The sequence below is a fragment of the Vicugna pacos genome, chromosome 26 (genome assembly GCF_048564905.1).
Source record: "Vicugna pacos chromosome 26, VicPac4, whole genome shotgun sequence".
Classification (NCBI taxonomy): domain Eukaryota; kingdom Metazoa; phylum Chordata; class Mammalia; order Artiodactyla; family Camelidae; genus Vicugna; species Vicugna pacos.
Window position 1 is genome coordinate 19572348 of NC_133012.1, and position 20867 is coordinate 19593214.

At 42.1% G+C, this 20867-nt stretch overlaps 1 protein-coding gene across 3 annotated transcripts in view; it reads right to left on the reverse strand.

Moving 5' to 3' along the window:
* Positions 1-20867, reverse strand: part of SNX25 (sorting nexin 25) — a 99293-nt gene that overhangs the window by 30121 nt on the left and 48305 nt on the right. For all 3 annotated transcript variants that reach the window (XM_072950450.1, XM_072950449.1, XM_072950451.1), the window contains 3 exons: positions 20273-20445; positions 18951-19137; positions 7441-7511 (listed from right to left, as the gene is read on the reverse strand). In XM_072950450.1, the coding sequence (XP_072806551.1) occupies positions 7441-7511; positions 18951-19137; positions 20273-20445 (431 nt within the window). The remainder of the gene's footprint in view (positions 1-7440; positions 7512-18950; positions 19138-20272; positions 20446-20867) is intronic.

Sequence of the window (20867 nt, forward strand, 5' to 3'; positions counted from 1 at the left end):
CTCTTTATTTATATTCTAAACAAGACACAATTTTTCGAATGCCTCCTAGTCTATACAATGGGCACGTCACTCCCCAGTGCGCAGTATTTATACACAGCAGTTTCTGCCTGCTTCAAATCAACATCATGTCCTTCGTCGTCGTCAGCTGAATAAATACCACTCTCGAATCACCTTAACTATTCTTGATAACATTTCAGGATCCTGAACAGCCGGTGGGGGGGGGTACTTTAAAGGGAGCTGAAGCACTGGGCTTATTTTCATCCATAAGGACAAATCAGCATATGTTCCATGACTACCAGAATTCCTACACTTGGCCCGTGTCTTAGTGCGTTCAGACAGCTATAACCAAATGCCACAGACGGGGTGGCTATAAACAACAGACATTTATTTCTCAGTCTGGAGACTGGAAATCCAAGCCTAGGGCACCAGCGTGGGGTGTTCCGGAGAAGGCCTGCGTGTCGGCCGTAGATGGCCACCATCTTGCCGTGTCCTCACGTGGTGGGAGGGGCTGGGGACCTCTCTGCCGCCTCTTTTATAAATCACTTAGTCTGTCCATGAGGGCTCCACCCTCAGGACTTAAGCACCTCCCAAAGGCCTCACCTAATACCATCACACTTGGGTGTTAGGATTTCAACAAAAAAAAAAACGGGGAGGGGGGGCACACACATATTCAGACCACAGCAGCCAGCTAATTTAATAGACCATTTCTCAACTACTTGGGCTGTTCTAACTGTAAATAAAAAGCTAGAGGGCTGGGCACTGAAACGGAGACGTGAATACATCAATGGCTCTACAGCAGTGGTTCTCAAAGTGTGGTTCCTGGAGAAGCAGCACCAGCATGTCTAGGGAGCCCTGGGTCACGAACACTCTCAGGGCCCACGCCAGACCCACAGAATCAGAAACTTTGGGGCTGGGCCCAGCAACCCACAATTTAACAAGCCCTCCAGGTGATTCTGATGCACACTACACTTTGAGAACCACTGGTCTACAGGATTAAGTCCAAACTTCTCAGGACAGCTCACAAGGCCCCTTAGGATCGGCCCCTGTCTTCCTGTCAAGCCTCACCTCTCCGTTACATGCCAAGAATCAGCGGAGTGTCTCACCTGACAGGACCCAGACACAATCAGGTAATTTCTCCCAACCTGCTACACGGCATTTTTTTCCTTTAAATCCTCAAAATGTTTTCATAATTGCATATTCTTTCTTAATCATCAACAATTATAATTGAAAAAGACTTGCCCGAAACATATGTAGCAACAAATGGACATTTTAGCACATATATACTACTTTCATAAAGTTCCCATCTCTAGTTTGAATCATAAATATTCTTAGGATCTTCCATCTGTTCAGTTTTTTTTAAACTTCTTCAGTTTCCCACTCACAAAAAGAATGTGGAAATAAGGAGAAACAACATTGGAAATGAAATTGCTTACAACTGCACCCACAACCTGGTAGCATCACTACATGGTCACTCTGAGACACGAATGGGCACAGCCCGCCCAGTTTTCCAGGTGTAAGGAAACAGAGCAGACAGGTGGGGCCAGTGACAGGAGGTTAACATACAGACTGAGGCTTTTCCCAGATTCTTTGCCCGATGGTATTTTCGCTAGATTGTACCATCTCTAAAATGCAGAGATCTCCAAAAATAACAGTTCTATTCTGGGGAAGCCTTTAATGTAAAAAAAAAAAAAAATCAAAATTTCCTTAATGACTTTCACAAAGAGGAAAAAACATATATATTTCTCTGGAAATAGAGATAAATTTGAGAAAGAATGAAATAAAGTAACCTTTCATTTGACAGCTGTACATCGAAATTCCAAAGGTCACAGAGAAGTAAGAACTGCTTCCTATAATAACATGTTGCTGGATATTCAATTAAAAGAAAAAGAACAATAGAGAATTCTCAATTTGACCATCCCTTTAATTAAAAAAAAATCTGCACTTAAATTATAACAACCTAATTATTTAGAATTGAAACCACCCACACAGGAACTTCAATGGTGAGACAGCAGATGGCATTATTTATGAAGGAAGTCATTACAGACTGTTAATACACTGTTCTCCTCTAATAATGTGCTGTGTGAAGATACACGGGGACTTGGGGACAGCAGAAGCAGGAGACTATCAGCCATCACCTCCATGCTGGCAACTTCCAAATACTTCTCTTCAGGGCAGCTCTCTCACGACAGGGTGAGAAACGGCAGACGCGCACCCTTCCATTCGCCTGTCGTCCCGGGACCACTGAGCGCTCACAACCCTGAATCAGTCCCCCTTATACGTTCTGTGTCTTTCAAAGTCTTCACTGAAAAACGCTTTCTAATCATCTGGACCAAGCAATCGGAAGACTGAAGAAACTGGGTTCTAGAGAAATGAAGGACGTGCCCAGGTTTCAACAGGAAGCTGGCAGGAGAACCAAGGTGTCCAACACCAGCTCCAGCACTTTTTTCTGCACCCCAAACTTCACCTCACCGGCCGAAAGCCACGGGACGTAACAGGAGCAGTGGAACAGCAGCAGACTAGGAGTTATGACCTCAGACGAGTGAGTTCATTGACCTTCTCCGGACAGCCGTGTCCTCACCTGTGAAGTCAGCAGGCTGTCCCAGCACCGTAACGTCCCACCATCTGATTCACCCCAAACCCAGTGAGTCACTGACCAGGCCACCTTTCCCTCACAGCCTCCCTTACCAATCCCTTCCTTTTTGCCACCGTCACCAGCGCCTACACTGCCGTCCTTCATTCCCAGACACCGCATCACCCTCCCCATGCGAATGCCTCAAAAATATTTTTAAAGATTTCATAGCTAATCGACTTTCACATTTTTCTATTTCCATTTTCCATTTCCATATGTGACTGTGCCTTACAGTGTTAGGGCTAAAAGGTCCATCCAGCGGCACTGCACCGAAATGTTTTATTATAAAAATATGAACATAAATAGGCTTGAATCATAACTACATCATAACCATACCTGAAAAAATTAGAAGTCAACTTTTGAAATTACTTTTGTCAAAAACTACTTGTATATGGTTTTAAACATCTAATAACACAAATAACTTATGAAAAATACTGAACACTTTTTGGATGGAATTACTTGATAAAAAATATAATGTCAATGTTATACCAAAACATCCTAGTAATGTAACACACTAAAGTGGAAAGTTAATTGTAAAAGTCTTTGGTCACACTCACATCTCCACATTTATCTGTCACATGGGGCTACAGAAAACATAAGAGCTAGCTTTGTGAAGTAATACCAAAGCTGGTTCCCCCAAAGGGCTTCAGCACACATTCTGTATCTACTGAACGGTCAAAGGGAGACAGAAAAGCTCACACCATGTGACAAATACCCAGTCACCTTTACTGTTCTCCTGCAAAGGCTTGTCTGATTTATTCCAAGCTCGAGATTCTTATCCCTAAATGAAGGACCTTTAGGGGCCCAAATAAGCCCCTGCGGTGCTAGTTTACATTAGGGTGGGATCTCTGATCTTCACAGAAGCAAATCAGTCAGAACCTCTGAACCCGACATGAAGTCCCCGGGCATGGAAATCCCTCCTCCCCCACTCTAAGCCTGTTAGGTTGTTTCAAGCTAGTTTTGCAGACACGAGTGTTAGAGCCCTACACTTTAAGAAAGGAAGAGATCCTCTGGCTCAAAGTCAAACCAAACAAACCAGGACGACTGACTTAGAATTTAAAGTAGGACTTAAAATGAGAAATATATTCGATCGAAGAACTTTTATAAAATAGGACTTTACTTATTATTTAAGTTCAACTTTACTAAGTACCCACACGCCAGAAATGAGGCTAGACACTTGAATACGGTATTACATGCAGTCACTGAATAAATACTAAAGACCCCTAGAAATTCCCAATTACTTCCTGTATTATCCAGTATGGCAGCCACTAGCCACATGCTGAAGCTAGTTTTGCCAGAAAATGAAATTTTCAGTCTCCATCTTCTCATTCTTTTCTTTATAAAATAGCTTTACTGAAATATAATTCACACACTATGGATTCTACCCTTTTACCACATACAATTCAAAGTTTTTTAGCATATTCAGAGTTATGCAGCCAACACCATAATCTAAACATAGAACACTTTCCTCACCCCCAAAAGGAAACCTGTACCCAGTAATAGTCAACTCCTCATTTCCCATCTTATCTCACTTCCACCCTGGCAGCCCTAGGTAACTGCTCATCTATTTTCAGTCTCTATGGATTTGCCTATTCTGGGCATTTCATTTAAATGAAATCATCCGACATGTGGTCTTTTGTAACTGGTTTCTTTCATTTAGCATAGTGTTTGCAAGGTCCATCCATGCTGGAGCATGTTCACCACTCCCTCCCTTTACCGCTGGATCCAGGTTCACTGCATGCACAGGTCACCACTGGTTGACGGCCATTTGGGTTGTTCTCACTTTTTGGTTATTCTAAATAAAATGCTACTACAAACATTCAAGAACAAGCTTTCTTGGACACGTTTTCATTTCTCTTAGGCAGATACTTAGGAGTGGAACCACTACACCTCATGGTAATTCTATGTTTAATATTCTGAGGAGGTGCCAGACTTTCCCGTTTTCACCAGCTGTGTGCGAGGGCTGCAACTTTTCCACATCCTTATCAACACGGGTTATTACCTGTTTCTTATTTTAGCCACTCTAGTGGGTGAGGAATGGTATCTCATATTAGTTTTGATTTCCATTTCCCTAATGTCTAGTGATGCAGGGCACGTCTTCATTCACTTATTAGCCATTTGTATATCTTTGGACAAGTGGCTACACAAATCCTCTGTCCATTTTTCAATGGATTACTTGCCTTTTGATTACTGAGCTGTCTGAGTTCTTCAGCTATTCTGCATACAAGCTCTGTATCATATACATGATTTGCAAATATTTTACTTCATTCTGTGGGTTGTCTTTTTACTTTCTTGCGGCAGACACAAGTTTTTCACTTTTGATGAAATGCAATTTGCTTTTTTCAGTCACTTGTGCTTCCCCCCATTCTTACGCAGACCCACACAATTTGAGAGAGCACTAATTCCCGGAACCTGTCTTTGTTCTGGACATGAAGACACACTGTGGCCGAAGTCACCTATGTGGTTTTAGCTACCCTACTTTTTTCTGAGATTTTACTCCTTACTTTGAGCCCCATTATAAACTTGAGACAAATTTAGAAAAAGCTAACTACTGGTAACAGAATTAACCCAAAAGGAGAGTAATGGAGCAAATCTTAATGTGGTTATACAGCTTACTGAAATTAAATGCTTCTAGCATTTTCACAGGAAAGAAACTACAGTGCTACCTTGAACTTACCAGTTATAATGTTGTGGGCTAAACTATGTTCCCACAAAAGACATGCTGAAGCCCTAAACCTTGGTACCCGTGAATGTGAACTTATTTGGAAATAGGGTCTTTGCAGAAATACTCGAGTTCAGATGAGCTCATCTTAGGGTGCACCTTAATCCAGTATGACTGGGGTCCTTGTAAGAATAAGAAATTCAGACACAGACATGCACAGAGGGAAGACAGTGTGAAGACACAGGAAGAAGACAGCTGTCTACAAGCCAAGAAGAGAGACTTGAAACAGATTCTTCCATCACTGCCCTCAAAAGGAACCAAGCCTGCCAACACCTCGACCTCAGACCTGAGACTCCAGAACTATGAGAAAATGAGCTTCTGTTGTTGAAACCACTCACTCTGTGGCACGCTATTGTGGCAGACCTAGCAAACTAACACAATTACACAAAGTAAGAAAGATATGTTTCTGACTAAATTCATGTAACAAGGAGATGCACTGAGAAAAGACAATGGTGGCAACAAGAAATCCCTCCCTAGTATTCTCCTTAAAACCTGTCAAACTATCTGAAAATACAGCATCTTCTCTGCAGGAACAATGAGAAAAGGAAAGGAACTGAGCTCACACTCTTATAGGAATTCACATCTCCTTTGCTCAAAAGCCTTCGAAGACTTCCCTCCTCATTCAGAGTAAAAGCCGTAGCCCCTACTGTACAAGTAAGGCCCTTCGTGCTAGGGTCTCCTGTCACCTCTGACTTCCGGATTCTCTCCCGACTCAGCCCTTTCCAGCCATACAGGCTGCCTCAGGTAAGCCCTGTGTGCTTCTGTCTCAGAATTCTACACCCTTCCTTCCCCAGACACCCCGCCCCCGGGCCCTGGGGCTTTGCTCACAGGTCACCACCTTGGCGAGGTCTCCCCAAATCACCCTGTCCAAGTGCAAAATCCTCCCCTTCCAGCTGAACCAACATTCCTCACCACATACCTCCCCGCACAGTTAAACAAGAATGTCTAATTTGTTTTTCTCGAAAGCACATCTCATTGTCTGAAATACCGTGTATTTTATTTGTTAATTGTCTGACTGCCCCCCAGCCTAGTTCAGGAACTAGATGAATGCAGAGATTCCTTGTGTTCACTATTGAATCATAATCGCCTGGTCAGTGTTCAGTAAACACTTTAAAATGAACACATTTGCACAATTTTCCTTGCTGGGCTGAGATTAAGAATTAGTGCCTCTTCAGAGTCTATACCCTCATCTCTCTCTCTCTCTCTCTTTTAATATGGCTCCTACCTTCTGGCAGTGATCCAGAGAGACGAGTACAAGTCCCCAACCCCAGTGTCCCTTTGCCTCTGTGTGCTGATTGGAACCCCGGGCACACGTCAAAGTCTCTGCCCAAGTCGTCCTTGTCCTCCCGGCACTCCACCCCCAGACAGGAAGCTGAGGGGCCGGACAGTTCTGTGGGATGTCCAGCCCATGAGGCAGCAGTGTCTGCTGCCTGTCACTGCGAATCCAGACCTGCCCTGGAGACAAAACTCGACCTACAACTTCCATACATGAAGCGCTGGACAAACCATCAGGGAGCTGGGAGCCTACTTCAAACCCTGATTCCTCCTCAGGATCAAACAGCCCTTCATTTGAAGAAAAACAAACAGGAAAAAATATATATTTATATAGATACATATATTTTAAATCTGCAAGAGTAGGAGGAGGAAAGTTGTTCACAATACAAATGCTTAACTCGAGGAAAAGATTAAATTATGAAACGTCAACTCATAGAAGTCATTTATGTGACTATCAAGATTATGCTTCAATATAAAAAAATTAATGAATATTAAGATCAAACTGTAATATGAGAAAAAATTATGAAACCATGTTTAGTTTAAACACAGAAGTACTATATACCCAATGATGTTAATCTTCTAAAAGTTATGACTGCAGATGAATAAAGTTTATAAGTGTACACAGAAATACAAAGATTTTTGTTAGGATGAAATTACACTTACTTTCTCTTATGCTGTTACACCATCATTTTAACAAATTTGAAATATTTACACGCAGTGTTCATACCTGCCAAAGCTCTGACGGGAGAGGGAAGGCTGGGGCTAGATCTGGACCCTTCGGGTGTATAACCGAAGAAAACAAACTTGTTCTTACCCTTGTGCCGCTTCAGCTGGGGGAAGCTGCTAATTGTAGTTGCTTGAATTATTTCCACTACAATTTGATACCTGAGTTTTAAAAAGAGAGAACAGGAAAGATTGAATAGGAAGGAAATACTGCTTTCAGAGGTATTTTTAGGCTGTGTTTGTACTAAGCAACTATAACACAGGAACTGCAGGTCCTGCCCAAGTGTCATCAAAAGCGTCCAACACCGACCAAGCACAGCGGGCTGGGCGCCGTGCCAGGAGCTACTCATTTCTGAGACCTGAATGTCGGGGTGCTGGACTGACTCCCTGACTGTCATTCCTGTGCCGGAGGCATCACTACCTGCCCCCTCACTGAAGGTAGAAACTTCGAGGTTACGATCAACTCATCCCACTCTTCACCCTCACCACTGCCCTCCTCTCCCGCCAGCAGTAACCAGAGCCTACTGACTGGCCATTCCTCTCTGAAGCTTCTTAGATTCCTCTTGTCTACAGGGTGAAACACTTGCTCCCACTCACTTCTTCAGCTCTTCATACGCTACTTCTGGTCTGAGTAGCCTGCTTCATATTTAGCTATTTATACCCACAAGGGTCTCCAATGCTGGACAACAAACACCTCGACGGCAGGGGAAAGATCCGAAGGATCCAATTCATCTTTACAAACACCAGACCCTCCCCCACATGGTGCTTCGCACATGGGAAGCATCTGAAGATGATCACTGAATCTGCAGAATTCACCTTCACTTGATACCAAAAGGCAAAGTAGGAAATGAGGGACAAAACCATACAACACACATATCCAAATGCTGGCCATCCTAGATGGCACAGGCTCTCAAGTCCCCCAGGGAGCTGTCCAGGGTCCCTGGCGCTCGCCCGGCCTTCCCCCTCCAGAGGACGGCATGACCCTGCTGGTGTCCAGTTTGGTTCCACCATCAGGAGGACTAATATTTGTAAACATTGTCTTAATCAGAAGAGCAGAGACTATTAGTACGTGTTTCTCCAAAATGATAATCTAAACTCAAGTCTTATGAGGAAGCAGCCTAACAAGAATTCAGCTCTTTTCCAGTTCTGGCAAGACCCTGCCCACAGCACCCCCTGTCTCAAGGGGAAGGAAAAAGTCTCACAAAGCCACCTGCTCTGAGTCTTCACCTTCACCTCTGTCTGGTTTTATACACTTAGCTAAATTAATAAAGACTTCGAGCAAGACTTTTTATGAATGCTTCCCACCAATCTTAACCTCGCCTGAAAGCTAGACAGGCCTTCAAAATGATCCCCTCAGAAACCGACACCTCTTACTGTCAATTTTACTGTCAGTTGTCAAAGCTTTGGGACTCTACTAGAACTGATTTCAAAGTTATTTAGCAGCCAAACCAAAAAAGAAAATTCGTCTCTTCATTTCATTAGGCACAACTTACACAGATTTTTTTTTTAAGCATTACTTTAGAGCTATCTTGGGTGTGCACATGCTGGAATATCTTAGGAGAGTTAAAGGCTGGACAAATCCTAGCCGAGGTGTACAACATGGTAAATGGTCTGAAATACTGTTTTATGTCAAAATTAGCAAGGATCTGTAGTGCAACAGAATACCATATACATACAAACGTTCAAGAAAAAATCAGAAATTTAAAAATAATGTTTCAGAGTTGCACCAGGCTACTTTGTACTAGGCAAGCAGTAATGTTTTCATTAAAGGGACTTCAATTAAAGCGTTTAAGAAATGAAGCCATGGTGTTTCAGCCAGCTAAGCTGAAGCTGTTTCCCACATCCACGGCATTACTGAAAGGGTCCGTCGGATAATTTAGGAAGTGGATCAGAGAAGTGAAGCACACGCGCTCTGGCACCAGATGGCCTGTTTCAAATGCTGCTTTCAGCACTTACTGTGTCACCCTGGGAAATTATTTAAGCTTTCTAAAACTCAAGAGTCTTCATCTGTAAAAAGAGGAATGAAGAACAGTAGTTTTCCTTATAGGGTTACTATGAAGATTAAATGAGAAAACATCTTTAAAGTATCTGGAACACTGCCTGCCCCACAGTGAGAGCTTAACGACTGTTAACAATTACTGTTCCTTAACACTGCTGTTGACTCTTTAGATCTGTGCTGTTTAGTGCATGTGTGTGTGCGTTTATAAAACATACCTAAAACCAGTTTTTCCCTGACTTATTATAAAAGTGTCTCAGCCTGATCAACTGAAGACCCCCAGGTTCACTATAGTACAACAAAATCAGGTTCACTGACCCACTGCCAGGAGCAAGAGGAACCAAGGGGCAGCTCCCCAGACAAAGGAAAACATCTAGTTACTACAGGATTCTGGGGAAGGGGGGTGCAGATGAAATTTAAATGAAGCAGCATTGTGACAGGCTCAAAACAGGGCTTGTAAACAGGTCAATTTCAGATGGATCCAGGGTCCCACTGCCTCAGAAACAAACTACAAAGTTAAGATACATGTGGGATGCTGAGCCCGGAAACCCCTTATCTGCAGCTCTGCGACTGGGTTATGAGCGAGGCTGCTTCAAAGTGACTGAAACCCCCCAGGCAAGAGTAGGATGTGTTGTTCTTACTGACAGAATTTCACACAGTGAAGTCTCTGATTGCATTTAGAGGGCAATGTTTCTCAGTGCATGAGAAAGGACTAGTCACTCAGAGGAGCCTTACATTTGATGACATTTTACAGCCACTGCCTGTGTCTGGAAGAAATACCATCTCCTGCTAACTTTGTAGCTGGCTTTAGTGTCTGTTAGCCCAGCCTGGTAAATGGATGGGCAGATTTTACTTTCTCAGTCTGAGCCAATTTTTACTTTCTCTAAAGTAACACATGTTCTTTGAAGAAAATGGGAAAATACAAAAAGGACAACAAAGTTAACTACTATTAACATGTGTATCTTTATGATCTTTTTTCTATGCAAACATAAAATTCTGTTTCATAAGACTGATAAATTTTAATTTATCAGTTTATAAATTTTAACTTATCAGTTTTATCAGGTTATTTTCTAATTTTTTTTTAAAAATTGGAGGGGGAGGTAATTAGGTTTATTGTATTTGTTTTATTTTTAACGGAGGTACTGGAGATTGAACCCAGGACCTTGTGCATGCTAAGCACATGCTCTACCACTGAGCTACACCCTCCCCCCTCTAATATTATTAAATATTCTGATGCAACACCATCGTTACATGGCAGTCTATTGTACAGATGAGCCAAAAATTTTTAACCACTTACATGTTTGACATTTTGATAATTTCAAGCTTTTTTCTACTTAAATAAAACTTACAAGAAACATTTTCAGAGAAATCTTCCCCTATATTCATGATTATTTCCTTAAGATAAATTCTTACAAATAACAACTGCATCAAAAAGAAGGCACATGTTGTGATGCGTTATTCAGATTATAAAAACTGTGTAATGGAAAGGTAATAATTTTTACTCCTACAAGTAGGACATGAAGTTGTCTATTTTCCTATGTTCTTGCCAACACTAGGGGTCAAATTTTTAATCTTCACTAATATTATGAACAAAGAAAAGTATGTCGTTTCAGTCTTTATGTCTGAGCCCTACTGAGTATAGCAACAAGGGCCTGAGCTCTCTCTGCACGAGGCACATGCAATGGTGCTCAGCAGTGAGTGCCAGGGAGCTGGACTGCAAGCAGGGGGCATATTTTCAGTTAGGGCTCGGAGAAGTAAGAGGCTCTTTCCACTAAAAGGGCTTTTAAACCTCCTTTCCGCTTTTCTAGTATGCAGAAGGTGGCTGATTCCACAGGAAATCTAAGGCACGCTTCCCAACCTCAATCCATGCATGGCGCACACAGCAACTGGCAACATCTGATCAGAACACTGGGGTGACCAGTCATCCCGACCCTACTCGGCCACCTTGTGGGCTAAGGAGACCATCTCCACTCACCTATTTGAGTTACACCAGCTAGAAAGTTCTGCACCAGCGCAGCCTGAGGAATTCTGAATGTATGTAAACACACACATACAATTCATGTTATATTTACAAAAAATAATCCAGATATATACATACCAAGTATTTAGTTTTTATCTACATACAGGAAATGATTTCTACTTTCTTAATCTTGTTTGTATCTTTTAATCTTCCTAAAATAACGACCATATATTCATTTTCTAGTTCTCAGAGCCTGCAGAAATCACATGTTACAGAAGCAGCCGAAGCTCTGTCACCACTGGCTAGCTGGTGCCCCTCAAGTAACCTCAGGAGAGCCCAACCCTTCTCCCTGCGCCTGTATCTAGTCTCTACCAGCGTCCCTCACGCTTCCATGTGGGCTCTTAGTATCACTGTACGGTATTTATCTATAGACGCGTGTACAGCACCACTGCTCTGTGTCCCACTCTCAATTCTTACATAAAGCATTTCCATCAGAATGTTTACTGAATATCATCTTTAGTCACCTGGTTTTATGTTCTGTTGAAAATGTCCAAATGACTTCTTACACATTTTGAATGAAGTTTTTCTGAAATAAGATTATGATGCTGCCTCAGCTCATACAGTAATCTGATTCAAGCCAGGACTTGAGAATGTTGTTGCCTCCTCCTGACAGCTGTTATTTTTTCAGCTCTTACTGGGAGCCGAGGGCGTCCTGAGAACTGGGCTGCTGCGTTACATGCATTATTTCATTTAATTGTCCCAACAATCCTAAGCAAGAGGAACTATTTTCTCTGTTTCACAGTGAAAACCGAGGCTCAGGATGTAAATGACCTGCCTCAGGTCCTGCAGTTTGCACAGCGCAAACCGGTTCTCGAGCCCATGTTCGTGGCCAGGGTCTGCCTTAGATGCTCAATCCATCACTAGTCATTAAAAGTTGATTTCTTGTGTTGTGAACCTTCATCTACCTGTGGAAGAACTGCATTTCTGTCAAGTGCAGGGGAATCAAAAGACAGCGCACGTGGCCGCTTCTCAGTGTGGTGCTGGAGTCAGCTTGTGAGGCTTTTGCCGGCTCACGAGTGCTGGCTGTTGAATTTCAGAAATTAAACCTATCATTGTTAAAACTAAATTATATAAGCCTACAAATAAATTATGTTTTAAAGATAAGAGTTCTCAAAACTCATCATTTCCTAATAATTTCATTCATTTTACTATTACCTCCGTTGGAGGTTATGTTCGTCTGTTGTCTCAGTGTGGTGGAGGTGCTACATGTGTGTATGATGGTGTGCTGTGCAAGTGTCTTCCCAGCTTCACATTCAGCGATGTCACACTGGTGGCTTTAGACTGGCCACAGTGGGAGAACTAACAGCAGAGAAATCGGCAAATGCTACCGGTCAGGTGGTCTCACTCCTCCCCGACCAAAGCCAGTTGTTAAAAATCACTTCCACCATCCTGTCCTGCCCTGTGAATCATAAAGTTCTTTTCTGTTGAGTAGGGACTTAGCACCACAATTTTTGCCTTTGTTTTTTTAAAGAAACAAGCACTATACCCATCGATTCTGCCCCACCCTCAACTCTTGATGTTTCAGTAAGTAGAAGAAGGGTCTTTCCACCTCTCAACTCACCCCTCTCCTCTCCTCCCTAGAGAGGAAGAGGGTTTTAATCTGACACAGAGGAGGAGGAACTGGGCGTGTAAAGCACAGCCCTCTTATTCGTCCTCTTACTGGCATGTGTTCTCTGCCTCCAAGCGCAGCCAGCAAGTGGACCGTGCACCTGCCTGGGAGACGGGGAGGAAGGAGAAGCAAGGATGGGAGGCATCTGGTCTAGCAGTGCGAGGTAGGAAAGACTGTGCAGTTCTGAAACTCAGCTTCAGAAAGTACACTGCTTGCATATATAAAACACATTCTGCATGGTCTGTTAGTAATAAGATGGACACTGTGGTCTTCATTTGCCTTATTCCTTGGCCCTACGATGGGTCAGACTTCAGGATGGAGAGAGGATCATTGCTATTTACTGGGCCTCCTCAAACCCCAAAACAAAACACTGCTTTCCAGTGGGCCACTAATGACCAATCAGCCTTCACAATGAAATAAAATCTATTTGCAATCCTTGGTCTAATGATTATAACAACAACAGTAGTAGTAACGATTAGAAATACGCAGATCCTGGACTAAGTGCTTCACAGAAACTGACGCATGGTCCTAACTGTCATTCTTAAAGCAGATAACACCTTACCCACAGCTCCAGGGCTGCTCCAAATATAAGCACATGATGAATCCTTCAATTTCAGAGACTTCATAAACCTCCTCATACCAAAACTTCCCCTTCTCCTATCAAATTTTACACTGCTGCCAACACTTATCTTACCTCCTAAATGAGAATAATTCGTGTTCTCTGTTACATTTAACTCCCACCTCTGTGCCCTCTGTATTCCTCAGATACCAGAAGGAATTACATTCTCAAGTCAACATACTTACATTTTTCATAAAACTGAAAGATCTTTTAGAACATTTTTTCCATAGGCAGCCTTGCATTTTAATGCATTTTTTAAAACTAAGTTTCTATTCATTTATTCTTTTCATAATAATTTGCCAGGCTTCTCTTTGTTTTACACTTTACGAATCTTCATCTCTCTGTCCACCCACACTAACCTCCCGTAGCAGTTTCCACGTGCTCACTGATTTCTGACACGCTGCAGTAGCTTGTCTCACGTATGCATGATTTCTCTTTTCCTCTTCTCTATTATAACCCTATTTCTTGCTCAAGACTCACATTTTCAGAATCTGTACAAAACACTGAACATTCAAATAATCTAAATTCTTCTACACAGAATCATGCAGTTTAAGACGCTTAATGTTTTCAATATATTATCTTCATATATAAATGCACCTAAATTAATGTGGAGCTGAAAATCCATCCCCTTGTGATATCTAAGGAAGAAACATTCCGCAAATGCGCTCAGTCGCCCACTCCATCATGCCCACTGCCTCTTGCTTTATTTTAGTAAAACAGAAAACGCCACATCAGTCTCAGCATGTGCTAGATAAAGTTTCCTTCTCTTCTCCAAGCTAAATAATCCTTAATCTCTTTAATTTTAAACCTTTCATTATTAAAATTTCCTCTCTACTATTTTTAGATTCTCCACATTGCTTTTTAAATGAGGGTCAGAAATAAACAAATACAGAACCGAAAAATCTAATAAAGCTGGGTTGGCGGTAAATGAGATTACGGCGGTGACAGGCTGCTCTGATTTTCTATATTACTACTTCTTCCTCTGGCAGTCTGCCACCGTCGTAATAAAAGATGGTACTTCTGTTGGTATCATCCTTCATGCAAGGGTTTATGCCTTCAAAGACTCCTGGACAGTAAAGAGCTATCTCCATGCTTGCAGGAAATCCCAAAGGGTTGGGGCCATGTGTCACTGCTGATTTCTGCCCACCTGGCTACCAAGTTACCCGGCTTCACACACGGGGTCTGAAGTCAGACAACCTGAGTTCAAATCCCAGCTCTGTTACAAGCTGTGTGATCCAAAGCAAGTCATTTTACTTTCTTAAACCACAAAAGGAGAATCACAGGACCTACTTTACACAGTTGTTTTAATGATCAAATGATGATTATAAAGAACTTGGCGTTGTGCTTGTTACATATTAGATATTCAACAATTGGTAGCTTAAGAACAAAGACAGTTTTCCCCTCCTGAGCATTTGCTTGGCATCTCTCTAATCCGGCAAATGTCCAGTCCAGGAAAGGAGCACTCTCGCAGTGCCTGGGTGGGAAGTGGTGCCGTCCTGCCTCACGTGACTGGATAACACGCAGTACTTAAGCAAAAGCGGCTATTTGTCTATTCCGCACCCACTCGTTTTTCTTCTGTAGTAACAGAATTCTCCATTTTTAACTAAACCTAGGGTACCCAGAATAAGACTACTTGTTTTCTCTTAACTGTTTTGACCAACAAAATATAAGCAAAAATGTCGTGTAGCAGCTTCCAGAAATATCCTTAAAAGCCAGCCAGTGCATGACCTCCACCACCACCTTTCCCTGCCTTCGCTCCGCTTCCTGGGATTAGGGTTGGGATGTAAAGGATGGCGATCCAAGCACACCCGGAGCCCTGAGGCTCGGGGAACAGGACGGCAGAGCAGTGAGCGAGAAGGAGCCTGGGTCCTTGAGGAGGGTGGAGCCCCTGAACCAGTCCTGGGCTGCCCGCTCCAGACCTCTTCTATGTGAGGAAGAAAACAGCTTTGGAAAGTCATCATTACTTTGTGGCTTTTCTGTAACATTCAGCTGAATGTAATCCTCACTAATATAATCACAGTATCTCCAAAGTGTTCCTGGGGTCACAGTGGCTCTTACGCTGGGACAATTTTGGCCCCTAGAGGATATCTGACAGTGTCTGGAGAGATTTTCGGTTGTCACGGCTGTGGGGGTGCCACTGTCATTCAGTGGACAGAGGCTAGGGATGCTGCTAGTGTTCTATGATAAACAGAACAACCCCCACATCAAAGACTTAGCCAGTCTCAAATGTTACGTTTGCCAAGGGCTGAGAAATCTGTCAAACACGTCTCTCAGGAAGGTCAGTGGTAAAACGCCCCTTGTTCATTACAGTAAACATGGCAGAAGAATGATGTGTCTTAATTAATCAATATTGTCCTCAACAGAGTTACTATATATCTCAAACAGTAATAAACAGTTTTCAAAGAACCACAATATAATGAATTATATGACACGACACCTAGCCAAGACTTCAGACTGGTCGCATGAGAAAGGATATTGCATTTAAAAGAGATACTCAGTATATTAATTGCATTTCATAACCACCTGGGAGCTTTTAAAAAATACCGATGCCCAGGTTCCACTCCAGACCAAGTACATTAAAGCTCCTGGCAGTGACGCCCAGGCATCTGTGTTTTCCACGGAGGAGCAAGTAAGGGTCATTAGAGTACTTATCGCAAATACACTGAAGAATTACAAAACACAGGCGGCCCTGGACGCACCAGATTCCCAGGCCACAATCTGCCTACTTCTTTACAAGGGGTTCTGTCAGGGCAGAACCCTTCATTTCTCCTCTGCTTAATGCTCACTCTGACGCCCACTTTATCTTCAAAGTAAAGGAACACACAGTCCTGTCTCTAAGGTTGTGACTGTCGAGTTCCACTACAGGATGCATCTTTGCTCTGAACCTGGCTTGCCTTCCTTGTGGGTGGTGGCCAGTATCCCATAACCCCACCAGCAGCGGGAATCTATTCAGCTGCCCCTTAACATCCTGCATCAACATGACATTCAGATTCCTGGCTCCTGTTTTGTTAGCAGAGTTGATCACTGCACCTCCTAGAAGATCCTGGAAAATTCAAAATATTTTACCAGTCTAGCCATCACATCCTCACTTGGACATCTTGGATGCCTGAAAAGAAGAAAAAGGAAGCAGCTACAAACGGACATCAGGATACCAAACTGTAACTTTTTCAGAGCCTAGCAGACGCTCATATATGGCCAGGGTTAAAAACGACTAATTTAGTATACCTAAAAGGCGCACTTCCAGCCCGACAATCCTGCTGTGAAAGCATCTCATGCTGACTCAGAAAAAAGCGAACTACCACAGTACTACAAATAGTATCTTCAAGGGCTTTTTTTTCTTATTTGTTTTTAATGCATTCCAGCCTGGCAGAGCTGAATGACGATTTCCTTTAGAAAACACTCATCTCGCACCCAAGTATGTATGAAATAAAGGTGGATGGTTTCTCTTAGTCTAAATAAGACATATTCCCTGCCTTAGGTGGCCTACCCCAAATTTTACTGAGAGCAATTTGAAGATAATGACCTAAAACGCTAATAAAGTCAGCCTCTAACTATACCGGGAAAACACCAGAATACTTGGGACTATGACTGAAGAAAGCAGCTCCATTAGTGCCACGTGGCTGATAAGCCCCATCGATGAGAGTTTTAGACAGGAGTCTGATAAAAAGCAATTCTGCCCATCAATAAGAGGGAGCAGAATCGCCCCTTAAACAGAGGGCCAATTTTTTTTTATCAGATGAACAGTAAGTAGCTAAGTAACAAGATCATTTATGCAGCATCGCCATTTTTGAGCAAAAAGATCAATCTCTGCCATCACAAAGTTGTTCCCGGCAGCCTTTCTAGTGCAAGAAGCAGGGAATAAAAATCAGTCCTCAGGTCTGTTCCCCAGATACAACGAACAGGGACAACCTCCTGGTGGACAGAAGATATTGTATCAGTGCCACATCAAGGGGAACAAGCGGACATTCCACAACACGGCAAAGCCCAAGGAGCTGTCTCGTGGTCTTGGGTCTGGGGAAGATGCACAGGATAATGGAGGATTTACACAAGCACACAGAAAGCAACTCTGGCTGTGTGTGCCTGTCACTGACAAAAATGCTCTTCGCACTGTTCTCTCCTAAGGTTCTGTGTCAAGCTTGCTGGGGGGACTATGATGTCTTCACGTGCATGTGACTCTACCAAGAAGTCTACACCTCTGTTACAAGAGAATTTTGCAGACCTTCTAGAGGGAGTTATTAACATATTTCCCAAGATTTACATGAAGTACTGAAAGCTTATAAAGGGATGGATTTCAGAATAGGTCATTCCACTTGGACTCAGTCTTTATATCAACTTAATAAATAAGCACCTTACAGGCTAGTCAAGATTATACATAGAAAGAGAAACATAATTAAAATCTTCAGAGACTATATTCCATAAGAATTAAATTCCTTGTAAGCAAAGCCATACAATCAAACCCATCATTATACATGTGCGGGACCTACGTTAACACCCAGCACAGTTTACAAGGACACAGTGTCATCTACGGTGTATGCTTCTTACAGCATGTATTATTCAGATTAGAAAATTAAGCAGCAAAACTCAGTTAAATGTTGACCCTTGTTCAGGGGCAAATGTGGCAAGTCTAAAATCCTCAAATAGTTCAAAGACCCAATATCAGCCAATACTTTACTACTCCATCAATGATCTACAAAAATTACTTGTCAGAAGCAAAACTGACAGACCAGAGTTTCATTTCTTCCCATGTGTGCTCATTTGGGGACACTAAAATGAAAGGTAACTAGATAAACAGAAGGCTAGAAAATCCACCAACTACACAGTACTATATAATCATACTGTATATGCATGTACAATATTAAAGAATAAAAAATAAACACACTCACCCCTAAAATATCTCAAGCACAATAAGGGAGATTGAACATTCCTATAAATCAGACTTCCGGGGTATATACTTCAAAAGTGTTTTTGCAAAACAATTAGTCAAGAGCCCTTTATTCCCAAACGTGTGCCTCTGGATTTTCTAAGAAAAATGAAAATCAACACAATGTTCTACACTGTAATTTTAAAAACACAGCCTTCACTTCCACTGCTTTTCCAAGGCAAGCATTTGAGCAGCTGCACAGTTCTAACAACTGAACAGCCTTCTATCTACTCTAACCTCGTTATTTGATAAACATGATACTCTGAACAAACGAATTCCACTGCTAAGGGAGAAGCTGGGTAAATTCGGTTGTCACTGATTAATAAGATTTATGGACTTCCTTTATTTCTGCTTCCCTGACAACCATTTTTTTCACCTAACTAGGCAGAGGAAGGTAATTAGCAACTATTGTCACGCTATAATTAAACACAAGTACCTTAGCTGCTTCAAGAACTCAACATCAGAGTTGCTGTTGATAAGCTTGATGAACTCTTCATAAGAGGGAGCATATGTGTAGGCTCTCTTGTGGTGCTCATTCATCTGCTCTCTGCGCTCCAGCTGGGCAAGCAACATTTGGTTAATGTAATCTGGATTACTGAGTAACTCCACCACTGGCTTTAAGACTGTGGGACACAGAAGAAAGCATCACTGAAAAGGATCTTCTTTAAAGGAACTGTTTCCACATTATATAATTGAAACTACATTTGGGAAGTATTTTAAAACTACCCAATGGGCCGCAGACACACACATGCACACACACACGAGCACGTGCACACACAGCTACCCATCCCCCTGGGTTTGCTACCAGCAATGGCTACAACCAACCAAGTGGTCGTTTTAACAAACGAGTTACATGTAAATTTATTAATTAATAATAAAAGAAGATCGTTTGGAACCCAAGTTGTTAACAAGGTCATCAAAATTAAGTACACTCATTTTCCCCTTTTATTGCGTCCACAAAGCTCAGTATGCTTTGTCTGCCAAAAGATGAGAGTCAACACTCTCCCAACTGGTGAAAGCAGACCTCAGGGAGGAAGTTGTTAGAAAGTTAATGACACTATGACAGATTTATCCTCCTAACTTTAGGTCAAAAAGTTCCCCTTTTCTCTGTGGTTGGCTGTATCAGCTGACAGGCACAGCTGGCTAATCCTGAGATAATAAATGAGACGGTCAATCATTGCATATCCAATACAGCCTTATCTGTTTGAGATTCTGAGATAGGAGAAGTCTTAGATCATACAGTCTTCCATTTTCCTCACCCTGGCTAAGCATTTCCGTGGATATACTTTTGTCTAGTAATCACATTATATTGCAGCATAGTTCCTTTTTTTATTTATTCTAAGTTATATACAGGCATAATCAATGAATACTTCAGCAAAGATGTTTTAAGTAAACACATACTCCAGTTTGAGTATAGATATTCTTTCACTAGTGTATAATTGGCCTGGGTAACTCAAAAGCTATCCCAAATGAATGCCTCCCTGTTGAGAGCATAAGGACTAGTTATCTGTTACAAACAACAGGACGGACTACATATCTGGCAATATGTTGCATAAAAAATTTGTCTCACGTATGGACAAGTGATGCCCTCTTTGAATGACATTTAAACTTGACATTTTGAAAATGATTTAATGCTCGTACGTCCCACAGTATACAAGTCTGCACAGGTGTCATATGAAGCGTTATCACATTAGTATGTAGCACGTTAGTTTGCACAAGTATCGCATTAGTAACAGCAATTACTTATAAAAAGTCTACCTTTTGTTGTGAGAATTTCTGCAAGCATTATGCGTAAGCTGAGAGACTGGACATCCTTTGAGGGGAGGAGACAAAACACCAGAACCCGAGAACATGTTTGCAGGAATCTTCCTTCATCGTCTGAGTTCCTCAAGCATGCGTGCAACACAAAAGGCCTCGGCTGTTCTTCGTGTCTGCAAAAATACATGACGAGAGGGAAAAGGAAGGAAAGAAATTTCCAGAAACAATTTGGTTATGTACCGTTAGGTTAAAAAAATATTTCAAATGGGCAACACATCAGTTTTAATAACTGTGTCTACTCTGACAACATTAACAGCCAACAATTTTCTCAACCACAGACTAATCTATGAAAACCTGAATGCAGGGCCTTTTGAGATTTCCGATCTTAAGTAGCATCAATAGGTAAACACAACTCCCAAATCACAGCAACAATCCAGAAAGAGATGAGTATCTCTTTACATATTTTTAAGTCTCCTAGATCTCTTCTTCAGTGTGATCTATGGCTTCATTGTGCAGGAAAAAAATCTATCAAAGCATAAACCTGGGTCACCAGGCAGCTTTCCTGACAGGGTGATTCTAGGATAAAAAAAAATGG